This window comes from Muntiacus reevesi, chromosome 2 (assembly GCF_963930625.1).
Source record: "Muntiacus reevesi chromosome 2, mMunRee1.1, whole genome shotgun sequence".
In the NCBI taxonomy this organism is placed as follows: Eukaryota; Metazoa; Chordata; class Mammalia; order Artiodactyla; family Cervidae; genus Muntiacus; species Muntiacus reevesi.
Genome location: NC_089250.1, coordinates 24,605,086 through 24,618,775, shown reverse-complemented (window position 1 = coordinate 24,618,775; position 13,690 = coordinate 24,605,086). Strand labels below are relative to the sequence as shown.

Here is a 13,690-nt window from a genome sequence, read left to right as displayed (position 1 = left end):
TGCCATTTCGAGCTTTCTGCCGGATGTTCAAGGTCCAGCACAGTCTGACTCCCCTTTGCTTAACCCTGCTGCCCTCCCCCTTCTCCAAACGGCACCCCCACCTCACTCAGACTGGCTTATCCAGTGATTCACCAGGGAGCCACCTTCATTCCTATCCATCACTGCCTCTCCTGGCCACCCTCCTCCATCAGAATGCCTCCATGCCTTCATCAAATCATTCCAATCATAATCTGTCAATATCCTTGCCATAGATGTTTGTTGAATACCTACTGTGCTATGGGCATTGAGGAAACAGATAATTAGGACAAATTTACTGTCTCTAGGAGCCCTGAATCATTCCAAGAGACCCCACTTAACTTCTGGTCTCCTGTAAAAAAATCTTCCCTCTCTGAAATCTCCCACCGCTCTGAATATAAGCTTTCGCATGACATTCCACCATTTCTGAATGTGTCTCACAAGACAAAAGTCCGCCCACCAAACAATAATTCTTCAGCAAATAGGGTTTGGAAATACTGCCCATTTCATTCCTCACCCACCTACTCCCAAATATCCAACCTGAGATTCACAAAGCCATTCAGCATATTAAAAGATCTGACCAGTTCTGCAATGTAGAAATTAACTTTGGTTAACTAAGAATGTCCCCAAATTAGTAACTTTCTCCCCAGATAGCTATTAACAGCCTGGGGATCTAGGACTCTGTAGAGCATACCTTTACAAAACACTGGTCTTGATCACTGCTATTGAGAATGTACACTGTTTGTGCCGCCATAATGGTACTAGCCTTGACTTTCCCACCAGAATTCTCTCCTTGATAAGAATGCATTAAACTGCTACAGTAGTGATATATTATCTCGTCTATCAGCACCCCAACACCATTATCTGTCTCAATTCTATGGTTAAGAAAAAGCCTCAGGGAAATGGACTGACCTGCCTCCTGTCACACAGCTGGGTGTCCTAGTGTATGTTAATTCACTCACATTGGGCCCAAACATTGGTACTCTGTCCACTAACATGACATATGCTAGGCAGGGCAGGTATTGTGTTTTGTATTTTTTGATATATTATTTTGTGTTTTTTATATGATGCCGAACTCATAGTGCGGACCATGATAAGTAACCATCTGACTGAATCAATCCAAGAAAACGCTGCCGGGGAAGGGTGAGTAATGATGAAGAATTAAGCTTGATGACTGAGGAGATTCGGGACAATTCAGATGATTGCAATTTAAGTTTGCATCGATGTGCTGGACTAAATCACACCGATCTCTTTTGGGGTTTTCTGCTTGCTTTTTAGAACTAATAAAAACTTTATCTATTATTTATTGTTTTGGCTATGCTGAACTTCCCCAACCAAGGACTGAACCTATGCCCCCTGCACTGGGAGCACAGTGCTAGCCACAGAACCAGCAGGGAAGTCCCGCCAGTCTTTTGCGGATTCCTCGATGCCAAAATCTCTAATTGTAATGGCAGTTTTCTCTCGGTGTGACTGAATGCCACTTTCCAGGTGTCTCCTGCCACTACACAGTTCTGCTTTGCTTTTCGACTACCCTCACCTTCCCCAACTACTCCCAGGTACCCGTCAACAGATCTTCCAGTAGCATCTTATTTTGATTCCTTTTTTTTTTTTGGCAGAGCCCTTCTTAATATAGCACTGTTCTCAAAATGTGTTCTCCTGCTCTTCTGCACAACACTAATTAAAATGAAAGCTAATGCAGGGGTTGGTGGCACCCAATTAAACATGGATCTAAAGCCGTGAGCTGTGAATGATCTCCATTCAGGATCCTCCTCTTCTTCTGTATCCTATATGATCAATGTCAAGTTTGCAAGGAAAGACTGCACCCCCCTCGAATCTAGTCTTTCTTCACTGAGACCCCACAAGGTGTCCTACGATGTAATATCCCAAATGTGCTGAAATGCAACCCACCCCACCCCACCCTCTAAGCCACAATGCAAATTATCCATCTTCTGGGAAATATTTCTAGGCCAGTCCCTTCATCTGTTCCCTGGAGAAGCATCATCTGTTAAATATTAGACTGCTCCTTCTATTGTTTTTTTTAGCCGTTGTTTTCCATCATGCCCAAATTTAGATGACTATTGTTTCCCTTTGATATATCCAGTATTATTTGAAATTTCTGAGAATGAGAAATTTTTTTTATACTGATGTTTTCAATCCTATCATATTCTTTATTCACAGGCCTCTGATAGGTTATTAAACCCACACTCACATATACACTGATATACAAATAATATTTCCTCTAAATACAACATGTAATTTTGTTATGACACATGCTCCTGTCAATCAGCAGGGTTGCTCCAACAAAAATAACATTTTCTCAATTTTTATCTTTCTTAGATATATACCACTTTTCTTCCCCTTAAATTTCTTTTCTTCCCCAAATTGTTAAAGGTTGATCTAAACAGGGGGCTGGCATTTCAGCCAATAAGGTGTGTGTGCATGCTCAGTCATGTCTGACTCTTTTGTGACTCCATGGACTATAGCCTGCCAGGCTCCACTGCCCATAGGATTTTCAGAATACTGGAGTGAGTTGCCATTTCCTCCTCCAGGGAATCTTTCCAAACCAGAGATCAAACCAGAATCTCTTACATTGGCAAGTGGGTTCTTAACCACTCTGCCACCTGGGACTCACCCAATATGGGATGACCACTATATTTCTTACCTATTGATGCTTGGCAAACTGGTCCCCCCCATTCCAGTCCTTCCTTATTTTAACATTTCTTTATTTATTTGGCTGTGTCAGGTCTTAGTTGCAGCACGTGGGCTCTGCATTACGGCTCACACACTTCTCTCTCATTGTGGTAAGCGGGTTTAGTTGTACGGAGACATGTGGGATCTTAGCTCACTGACCGGGGATCGAACCTGTGTCCCCTGCATTGGAAGACGCATTCTTAACCACTGAACCACCAGGGAAGCCTCAGTCCTTCCTTATTTCTTTGGTGCTTTAGAGTATCTTTGGATTCCATCACGCATCAGAAAGATGAGATAATCTGGAGGTCAAGAGCAAGATTAAGTCCTGGTGCTATTCACTTGCTGTGTCACTCTGGACGAGATCTAAAGGCTCTGTGTCATTCTGTTAAGTGAAGTTCATAATAAATAGTGCCTACCCGACAGGGTTCTGGGGAGGATGGAATATACTAATATGTGTAAATAGCAAGTGTCACAATTTTAGTGGCTGCCGATAATATGCAGTCCTTGTAGTCTTCTCCACTTTTCCACCACTGTAAATAATTGCTGAGAAAACAGTGCTAAAAAAAAAAAAAGAAAAGCTGAACATTTAACTAAGATTCTCCACCTTCATGGCAGCCTATGGAGATGTTTCTATTTTCTTCCCTCTTCCTACTGTGACTTGGTTTTATTGTTTGCTATGCATAATTAGATTTCTTTTTTTTTAATGTCTTTATTGAATGCTACAATATTGTTTCTGTTTTACGTTTCAGTTTTTTGGCTGTGAGGCATGTGGGATCTTGGCTGCCTGACCAGAGATCTAATCCTGTGGTGGATCTAACCTCCTGCACTGGAAGGTGAAGTCCCACCCTTCTGGACCACCAGGAAAGTCCATGTATTCCATTTCTTAACTGCCGAGATGTTGTTTCCTTTTTCCTTAAGGTTTAGGTAAGAAATTGGTCAGTAAACTCTGAGTCAGTCATTAGTTCAAACAGCTAAATATGTTTCTGCTGCTAAACATAGCTATACCACCATCATTTTCCACTTTGGATTAGAATAAATTAATAGTGCTAAAGAGGAAATTCCTAGCTGGAGGTCTATTTCCTTTACTATAACTTACACGCTTTTCATTTTTGTATTGATTTATTTACAAAACATAAATAAGGTAGCGGAGGGCAGAGAAGCCTAGCAAAGAGTCAGACACAATTTAGTGACTGAACAACAAAGCAAAACTGTATAAAATCTATCCCTCCACAACATGAACCTTTTACCAGATCTTCACTGTGACCCAAGGCCTCCATTAACTGGATGGTCTACGCTCTTAGTGCATCTTTAGTTCCAATTAGCCTACCTTCCAGGCCTTGCTGATCACTGATCCATGAATATCAATGCATGTTTGTGAATTTCAAACATTTTCACATATCTAGGTTGATTAGGGTTAAGGTAAAGATGACAGACAAAAATTTGATAAATTTGGGGTTTTCCACACATGACAGAGGGACTACTTGTATTCTCAAAGGTCCCGACTGATTCCCTGAAATCCACGGCATGAGGCATGATCCAGTGTGACAGAAGTTCTATGACACTTAACCAAACATAAGTCAAAAGATGTCATTACATGGGGATTAGGAAGTACAAACCATTATGGTTAAAATGAGCTACAAGGATATACTGTACAACCCAGGGAATATGGCCAATATGTTATAATAACTAAAAATGGCACATATAACCTTTAAAAACTGTGAATCACTACCTTTTACACCTATAAAACATATTATTGTACATCGAGACTTCCCTGGCAGAGAGGTTAGGACTCCTCATGCTTTCAGGCAGAGGGCATAGGTTCAATCCCTAGTCAAGGAACTAAGATCTCAGAAGCCATATGGTGTGACCAAAAATACATATATATGGGCTTCCCTTGTGGCTCAGCTGGTAAAGAATCCGTATGTAATGTGGGAGACCTGGGTTGAATCCCTGGGCTGGGAAGACCACCTGGAGAAGGGAAAGGATACCCACTCCAGTATTCTGGACTGGAGAACTTCATGGACTGTATAGTCCATGGGGTCGCAAGAGTTGGACTGAACGACTTTCACTTTCATATATATATATATAGTACATCATGTATATTTTTTAAAAAAAAGATGCCATTGCATGTAGATGTAAATATATGTTAATATATATAAATTACACATAAATGTAATTGATGGATTGTACAGATAGGTATCAAGTGCTATGTATCAATACAACAAAGTTGATAAAAACCACTCATTATATTTGGGAAAGCTGATATAAGGAAATGGGAGGGATTTCTCTCTTAAACTAGACTTCATAGCCAAAATCTGGATAAACCAAACATCCCTTTAGGTGCCTGATTCAAGATGCCACAGTGAAGGGAAATGACAGATGCTACTTCAGGGCCAACATATGTAAGAGCTGTGAGGAACCATTAGCTCTATCTTTTCCTGTCATGATGACCTGGAATCCACATGTTATGATGGCATCACCACACCGTGGATGTGGCCTAAATCACAAAGTCATCGCAAACAACAGACTTTGTATGCATGAGAAATAAAACGTTTTTGTGTCATGTCACAAAAAAACTTACAGGGTTTTCTTGTTATGCAGCATAATCAAGACTATCCCGATTAATATATGAATTGTAAGGTATATGTCTCCTATTGGCTCCTTTCTCATTATAACTCCCATTTGAATGAGGCCGGCCAGCGACTGAAAGCTAGCATGCAGAGGGGAGAAGTCAACAGAGGCACCCTTGTCTGTGATCTGTGACATCAAACGCTTTCCCCACAATAATATGTTGCTTGCTCTGCCCTAAAATTGTGTTACCCTCACTCTTCAGTCTGTGGCATCAACGTCTGAGAGGCACACAGCACAGCCTTTTAAATCACAGGCTTCCTGCAAGTGGAAGTGTTTTGATCTGCTAACATTGCCTCCTCTCACCTGTGAACTTTGCTTTTCATCCAAAAAACTTCCTGTTGAAGGTAAGGTCAAGATTATACAAATTGTTGGTAGCATACTTGCCTTTTAAAAAACTATTTTACTTTCCACATTCTGTATATAATAGGTCTTCACAAAAACATGACACAAATCCTGACAGCTTCCTTTATTTTGCAAAATGGAGTTTTCTTCCCCTCTCTTTCCATTGTTAGCACCCATAACTGTTCTCAGTGAGTTATGAAGGAAGGAAGTAAAAATGCCTTCACTCTGCCTGGAAGTAGTGCTCCGTTCTTAAGACCTGCTCCTCTGATTCAAGCACAGTTAAGACTTCTCTTGTCTTCCAGATTTAACTGTAATGGAATTTTCCATAATTCTTAACAAAATCAATTATATACCATCTGAAAAGGAGATATCAAAGGAATGGGTATTTTTAACTGACATATATATAGTGGATTTACAATACTGTGTTAATGTCAGGTGTATAGCAAAGTGATTCAGTTTTATATTTTTTTTATTATTTTCCATTATAGGTTATTACAAGATATTGAATATAATTCCCTGAGCTATACAGTAAATCCTTGTTGCTCATCTACTTTACATATAGTAGCTTTTGTATGTTAATCCCGTACTCCTAACTTATCCCTTCCCTCTTTCCTTGGTAACCAAAAGTTTGTTCTCTATGTCTGCGGGTCTGTCTCTGTTTTGTATATAGATTTGTTTGCATTATTTTTTATGTTCCACACATAAGTGATATTATGTGATATCTGCCTTTCTCTGTCTGACTTACTTCACTCATTACGATAATCTCAAGGTCCATTCGAGTTGCTGCAGACAGCATTATTTCATTCTTTTTTATGGCTGAGTAATATTCTACTGTATATCTACTATTTTCCATAGTGGAGGAAAGGATAACATTGCGCTTGAACAAAAGTCTATAGTTCCAGGTTCCACAGCACAGCTCCTCATCAATGAATAAAGTTCTTTAGAGGTTGTTAAAAAAAAAAAAAGAAAATTGGCTAGAATCAATCAGAACTTGAGATGTTCACGAGTAAACAGGCTGACAGATATTTTCTTTTTCTTCACTTCCATTGCTGGCAGCATAGTTACATTCAGGCTCCAGACACCCTGGACTACAGCAGACACTGGTAAGTGGCCCCAGACTCACTGGGTACTGAGAACACAGCTCTAGTGCCACTTCCACGCAGACACTAGAGACACGAGTGAGATCTGTTGTTTAGTCACTCAGGCATGTCCGACTCTTTGGGACGCCATGGACAGCAGCATGCCAGTCTTCCCTGTCCATCACCATCTACCGGAGTTTGCTCAAACTCATGTCCATTGAGTTGGTGATGCCATCCAACCATCTCATCCTCTGTTGTCCTCTTCTCCCCCTGCCTTCAGTCTTCAGGGAGATCTGAAGAACACTCAGAGAGCAACAAGGCCAGACAAAATGCTTCCCAGTCTTAAGGACCCCATTTTCAGACAGTCTCACTATTCATGTTATCTCCTTATTTTAACTCTCCACAATGCTCATGTAAAAGGAAACTAACCTTTATAGCTTGCTCACTCTTTATTCTGAACGGAAGAACACAACAGACTTTTAGGTTAAAATGTACAATAGTCCCTCATAGCCATGGGGGATTGGTTCCAGGACTCCCTGGGATGACAAAATCCAAGTATGCTCAAGTCTCTTCTATAAAAAGGGGCAGTACTAGCATATAATCCATGCACACCCTCCATACACTGTAAATCATCTCTAGGTCACTTGCAATACCAAAACAATAGACATGCTATATAAAAAGTTGTAAATACAAAGGAAAGGCTATATAAATAGTTGGCAGAACTCAGCAAATTTAAGTTTTCCTTTTTTTGGAATTTTTCTTTCCCAATATTTTCTATCTTGGTTGAATCCAAGGATGCAAAACCCCCAAATAAGGAGGGCCTACTGCGTTTCTCTTTTCTCCTAAGATTTGATCACATTAGAGATAAGAATACACAAATTAATTTTAACCACAGAGCAGGTACTCTTTACCTAGTTAGTTAAATAGAAATTCTGTGGGTAACTGGAAATAAGGGTAAAAAAACTATTTTCAGAATGGTTTCTGAGACTAGGAGTGGAGAGCTGGATTCTGCAAGTGTGAGGCCAGTTGGATATCTCTTTCTTCACTAGAAAAGACAGGAAAGAAGACCGTTTCCAAACTGTAGACTGACACAGTGACCATGACCATGAGAGATGGCTAAAGCACAGACCTTTCTGAACTCAGAGCTATTTTGAAAAAGTAACTTTCCTTCTAGGTAAAATATGTATAGGAATCTATTTTCCGTGGTTATCTCATATGCTCAGGAATTGAATACAATTTATTTTTTAAAAGAAATGGCAATGCAATGTCTCTATTACCTGATCCACTGTGAGCTACATAAGTTGTTATCAAAATTTTAGAAAAATTACAGGCAGAGAGAGAAAACACCAAGATCAATAACAAATGGAAAGCTCACAGACTTGAGAAATTTGGACCTTGCTTGACCTGCTGGATTCTTGACTGGAGGGAAATTACTTAGCCTTCTTTTAGCTTCTTAGCCTCAATCCTTTCTGATTTCAAACTGCCATCAATCTTTTAAGCCTTGGATTCCCCATTCTTCTCTATGTTTACCAAACAAATGGTACCTATCACATTCCAATTGTAGTAGAAATATTCACCTTATTCATTTAACAAAAATTGATCGTGCCTAATTTCGGTTGTGCACTCCCTTAAATGCTGACTTTGCAAAGGTGATTCAGACAAGGCTCTTTAAAAGCATATTGTAGATGGGAGAATGAAACATAAAGAAAAGTACAATGAAGGTATGATTAGATGCTACAATACAGGTACTGCAGGATGCTACGAGCAGCTCAGCAGGTGTGACACTGGGCTGGATTTGGAAGGATTAATCTCTGTCCATGAATGCCTTATTTCTTTTGCTGACTTGGAGGCAGGGGCCAAGCCTCATCATCTGTATTTCTCACAATGCCTTTTCCGTGGTAGGTGCCAAATAAATAAATTATATATGGGATGAATAAGTGAAAGAAATCCAAATTTGAAGCTCTTGATAAAGGAAAAATACATTCAGGTTTCAGAAATATAATAAAATTGTGCTCTGACAAATGGGAAAAATTACTTCAAGTACTCAAATATGTGTTGGTAAAACAGTGAAATGACTTTAAACACTAATTTGAAAATAAGAGCCTCTGAACCTCTTCTTTTGGTCCCCAGGAATCAGAATATTGTGATGCTGGAATTTCTCTGGTGGTCCACTGGCTAAGACACGCTGCTCCCAATGCAGGAGGCCCAGGTTTGATCCCTGGTCAGGGAACCAGATCTCACAAGCTGCATTAAAGATCCCTTGTGCCACAACTAAGACCCAGCATAGCTAAAAAAGTAAATAAAAATATTTTTAAAAAGAATACTGCAATGCTAAGAGTTGCCACTGAAACAGGAAGAAAATCCATCATTTCCTTTCTCAATACTCCATGACAGAGGTATTATCTTTCCCTTGACTGGAACAGGAAGATTAAGTCATTAGCTTCAAATCTTTTAGCCAGCATATGGTGAAGACTAGATTCCGACCCAGTCCTGCCTGACCCCAGAGCCACGCCCTTAGCGGCCAGACGGCGCAGCTTCACAGCCTGGTTGCCCCCAGGAGCGAGTCGGTAAAGATTCCATTATGCAGATGAGCGCTGTGCTGCAAATGTGACATGTGCCATGTTTTGAAGATCACAGAAGAGAGTAAAGAAAACCTTTTTGGCTTTCAGTCATTTAGACTGAAGAAAATTCTTGACTGACTTATTTTCAAAGACTCAAATATAAATTTCAACCATGAATCTTCCAAGGGTTTGAATGTATATGTCAAAACATAAGGTGCTGCGCTCTCCACCTGATGCTCTGTGATGACCTAGAGCAGTGGGATGGGGGCAGTGTTTAAAGGGAGGCTTAAGAGGGAGAGGATGTATGTATACCTATAGCTGATTTACATTGTTGTAGAGCAGAAACTCATACACGACACTGTAAAGCAATAATTCTCCAATTAAAAAAAAAATAAAAACATAAGGTGTGCTCTGATTCTCCTTAGGTTGGATACCAAGGAATTAGAACCTGAACTCCCTTAGCACTGAGACATTTCTTGAAAAGTTCTGGATACAGCATTTTCATCATGTTATTTTTGATTTCTTCCACTGGCACTCTTCTCACTAAGGCCACTTTTCTGGAAAACAACCAAGGAAACAGCCACCCCTAGAGTTTCTGGTAGTTATGACCTCTATATCTGGAAAGTCCATCAGACTTGTGATATTTGTCTTTCACTTTGAGGCTGGTCATGTGATCTTTCTGTAAAGGAAGCCTGGAATAATCCACAGTCACAAGATCTGAGAGGAACAAAGGGTGTCTTGGAGAAGAGGACAGGAGAGAGGAAATGGGCGATAGGAGAAAAAGAATGAAAAGGACAAAAGTTGAAGTGCTGTCTACAGGAACTTCCTAAATCATCACCTAAGCTTATCTCTAATGTTTACAATGTTGATTAAGATTCCTTTGCAACTCAGTAGCAGAAGGAAAAATATATACACAGATCCAAGCATAGAAAACAGACGGAAAACACAAGAATTCATCCTGAATTACCCAGCGAAGGGGCAACTGACCATCCGAGGCCAGACAACGTTATGACAGAGATGCAAGAGACAGGAGGTTGGAGCCTGAGGCCACTCGGCCAAATTCAGTACTCCCTGTCTTCTGACACCATCCCATCGCCCTTTACAACCTTCCAGTTAGTTTTAGTCTCACCATGTAACAACTTTCCCCAAAGCCATCATCTTCATGGTAGGAGAGAGAATTATGACATCACAAATAATAATAGTACAGTAATAACTGAAATTTTTTAATGAAAAATATATCATTTTTGACAGGATAATTTCTATATATCTCAGAAAAATAACATTTTAATTAAAAAAATATATATCAGCCTTCCTCACTCAACAGATAATCAACTTTCTAGTCTCCATTACCCAGGCTCCCATCCCTATAGTCTCAGACACACACACTCCCTCACCATATCCCTAATACCGCATACAGAGACCACACTGCCTGCTCTACAGGCAATGGTCTGCAACTTATAGACCAGAGGAATAAACATGGATTCAGACTTCATTGAATTCAAATTCCAGCTTCTCCTTAGCAAACTGTATAACCATAACTTCCCTGAGTTTCCTCAGTCTGAACAGCACTGGATAAAGTATGATGCCTCACATATTAAGACACAGAGAGAGGCACAAATTCCATTAATTAAACGGACAGTGACCCAACTATCAGTCGAAAATAGGGATATTTTTATTTTCAGTCAATTATATCTCAATAAAACTGGGGGAGGGAGGTTACATAAATGATAAATAGAAATAAAAGAATATAGGGGCATTCTCTATATACACTTGAAGACAGCCATCCTCTTCTGAGTGAAGAATTCATCTGCTCCTCTCCATATCAACCTAGATTCTTCTTTCTCTTCTTCTGGGCCTACTGCCTCTTGGGATGTGAACATGTCAACATACAGTTCACAAGGCATATTTCACATGTTTTAGGCACTCTGATAAAGATTTCATAAAAGAGAAGGTTTCATTTAAAGGCTCAAATGAACTGAGCTTAAAGTGTAAAGAACTGAGGCCGATGGCAATCACCATTCCCACAGATGATAAAAAGCTGAGTTAGACATCACTTTCGTAACTAACTGGCAAGAGAGCAGAGTTAAAAACACAGAACTTGTCTCTACCTGGAGTGTCAAAATCAATACCTGCCTGCTCTCACCCCTGACCACAAGTATTGCTAAATGTTCTCCACTTCCATTACTGTGGTCTCCATCCTCAGATGGAGACACCAATCTGTGGGCTACAGAGGAGCTCCCGTCTCCTGTGACCCTAAACCCATGCCGTCCCCTGAAAAGTAATTGCACACAGTCAAGAAACAAAAACACCCTGAGCCACTGTCCAGTGCTAGCTGTGTGGCTGTCAAGATAACCTGAGAAAACAGGCGGCTGCTGACAGCAGAGAGCCAAGCGTGCAGAAGAAAAACATCTCTGATAAGAAAAAAGAACAGAAAACAAGACCCTAACGTCAGCTTCTTAAGGTAAAGGGGTTTGTCACAAGTCTATCTGTCTGTGTGCAGTTTTAGCCTGAAAAAGTATTTATATTCATTCATTCATACACTCATTCTTTCACTGTGCCAAGCACTCAGTGATAACGGGGTGGGCATTAGCTGATACCATGCTTTACTCAGGTAAGATATACTTCTCCGTTGCCTGCATTTTAGATATATTTGTGGTTGGACCTGGGACGTTCTTATAGGGGAACTGCACATTCTCTGGTCTCTCTTTTCTCACTTCCTGTTCTCTTACTGTTGTTGCTAAAGAAGCCGAGCCTTCAGGTCAGATCTTTTCTGCAATCTGCCTCCTCTCCCCAAGCCGACAAAGAGATCTGGGACTATCCAGCAGTGGGCACAATCCACTCGACTGTTTTTTTCCCTTTAACCTGAAGGTCACTGTGCTTTCCCTCATGTTCATTAAAGAATGAGCTTTGCACAGGGAAGGAGAATCAGATGAAGGCGGGCAAAAGGCACCAACTTCCAGTTAGAAATAAGTACAAGGGACATAAAGTAAACATGACAAATATAATAACACTGCTGTATGTTACACAAAAAAGCTGTGAGGGGAGTAAATCTTAAGAGTTCTCATCACAGGAAAGAAAAAGTTGTTTTTTATTTCTTTCATTTTGTATCTAAATGAGATGATGGATGTTCACTAAATTTTCTGTGATAATCATTTTATGATGAATAGAAATCAAATCATTATTCTGTATACTTTAAATATACAGTGTTGTAGGCCAATTATATGTCAAGAAAATTGGGAGAAAACGGAATTAAAAAAAAAAGAATGAGCTCGGCAGAGTGAAAATGGCATGATATTCGTACCTGGTCTCTCAGCCTCTCCTGGTGGCCCATGATGGCTGTGGCATGATGCGGGTATTTTTGCTTCAGATGTTCCAGGAAAGCTTCTCTCTTCCGGTCCATCTCCGACGTTTGCATTCCCAGGATTTCTTTGGAACTTCGAGGCCCACCTAGAGTGTGTCTCCTTGGGATGTTGCGGGAAGATTTGGAAGCTGAAACACGGCTGTTCCCATTAGAAAGACGCTCCTTGGTTCTGCGACATTCTGCATCTTCTAAGGATGTCACCTGCAGGTTGCTCTTTCCTTGTTCTGAGAAACAGAAAAGATACAGCTCACAACTAAAGATTTCACACTAGAAGTCTCATTTACAGGACACCAAGTGCGTTTGTGGCAGCTGCTAATGTATGAGTGTAACTTAGCAGATTTGTGTGTGTGTGTACGTGTGTGTACGTGTGTGTACGCGTGTGCGTGTACCTACACAGCAGCAGGAAAGAGGGTAAATCAACAACTAAAAGAAATATGAAAAACTGCACTTTAGAAATAAAGATATTGCAGCAAAAAAGAAAAAAAAATTCTACAATTTCTCTTTCCCTGAAGTTATTCAAAACCAAAACACCTGGTCAGACCAGTTTGTAGGCAAGATCTCCTGGAGAAAGGAATGGCAACCCTCTCCAGTATTCTTGCTTGGGAAAGCCCATGGACAGAGTAGTCTGGCGGGCTACAGTTCATGGAGTCCTAAAGAGTCGGACAGGACTGAGGGACTAACAATGTAACACAACCTGGGTTACCCTTCACCCTCATCTGTAATTATGGAAAAGTTAACTTCAGTGATTATGATTATTTCTTTATTTTTAAACACAGTTTCATCCTAGTAACAGAACTTCTTACAATTTTATAATCTGAAGGCAGGGATCCTGCCTTCAAGCCTAGATTAAGGACAAATGATGAGATCTCTCTCAGCCTCCCTGTTTTCATTAATAAATTAAGCATGGCTGAACTGGTATTAGATATGCAAATTTAAATCTTAGTTCCCTGACCAGGAATCAAACCTACAACCCCTGCAATTGAAGCATGGAATCTTAATCACTGTACTTA

The 13,690-nt window shown here is 40.3% G+C and overlaps 1 protein-coding gene and 1 long non-coding RNA gene across 9 annotated transcripts in view; one reads left to right on the top strand and one right to left on the bottom strand.

The window, feature by feature from the left end:
• Positions 1–13,690, bottom strand: part of KIAA1217 (KIAA1217 ortholog) — a 346,126-nt gene that overhangs the window by 322,353 nt on the left and 10,083 nt on the right. For all 8 annotated transcript variants that reach the window (XM_065921090.1, XM_065921092.1, XM_065921091.1 and 5 more), the window contains exon 2: positions 12,621–12,904. In XM_065921090.1, the coding sequence (XP_065777162.1) occupies positions 12,621–12,904 (284 nt within the window). The remainder of the gene's footprint in view (positions 1–12,620; positions 12,905–13,690) is intronic.
• On the top strand, positions 2,083–9,810 carry LOC136157799 (uncharacterized). The gene is made up of 3 exons (XR_010661278.1): positions 2,083–3,630; positions 6,736–6,782; positions 8,889–9,810. It is a non-coding gene; the product is annotated as an uncharacterized lncRNA (long non-coding RNA).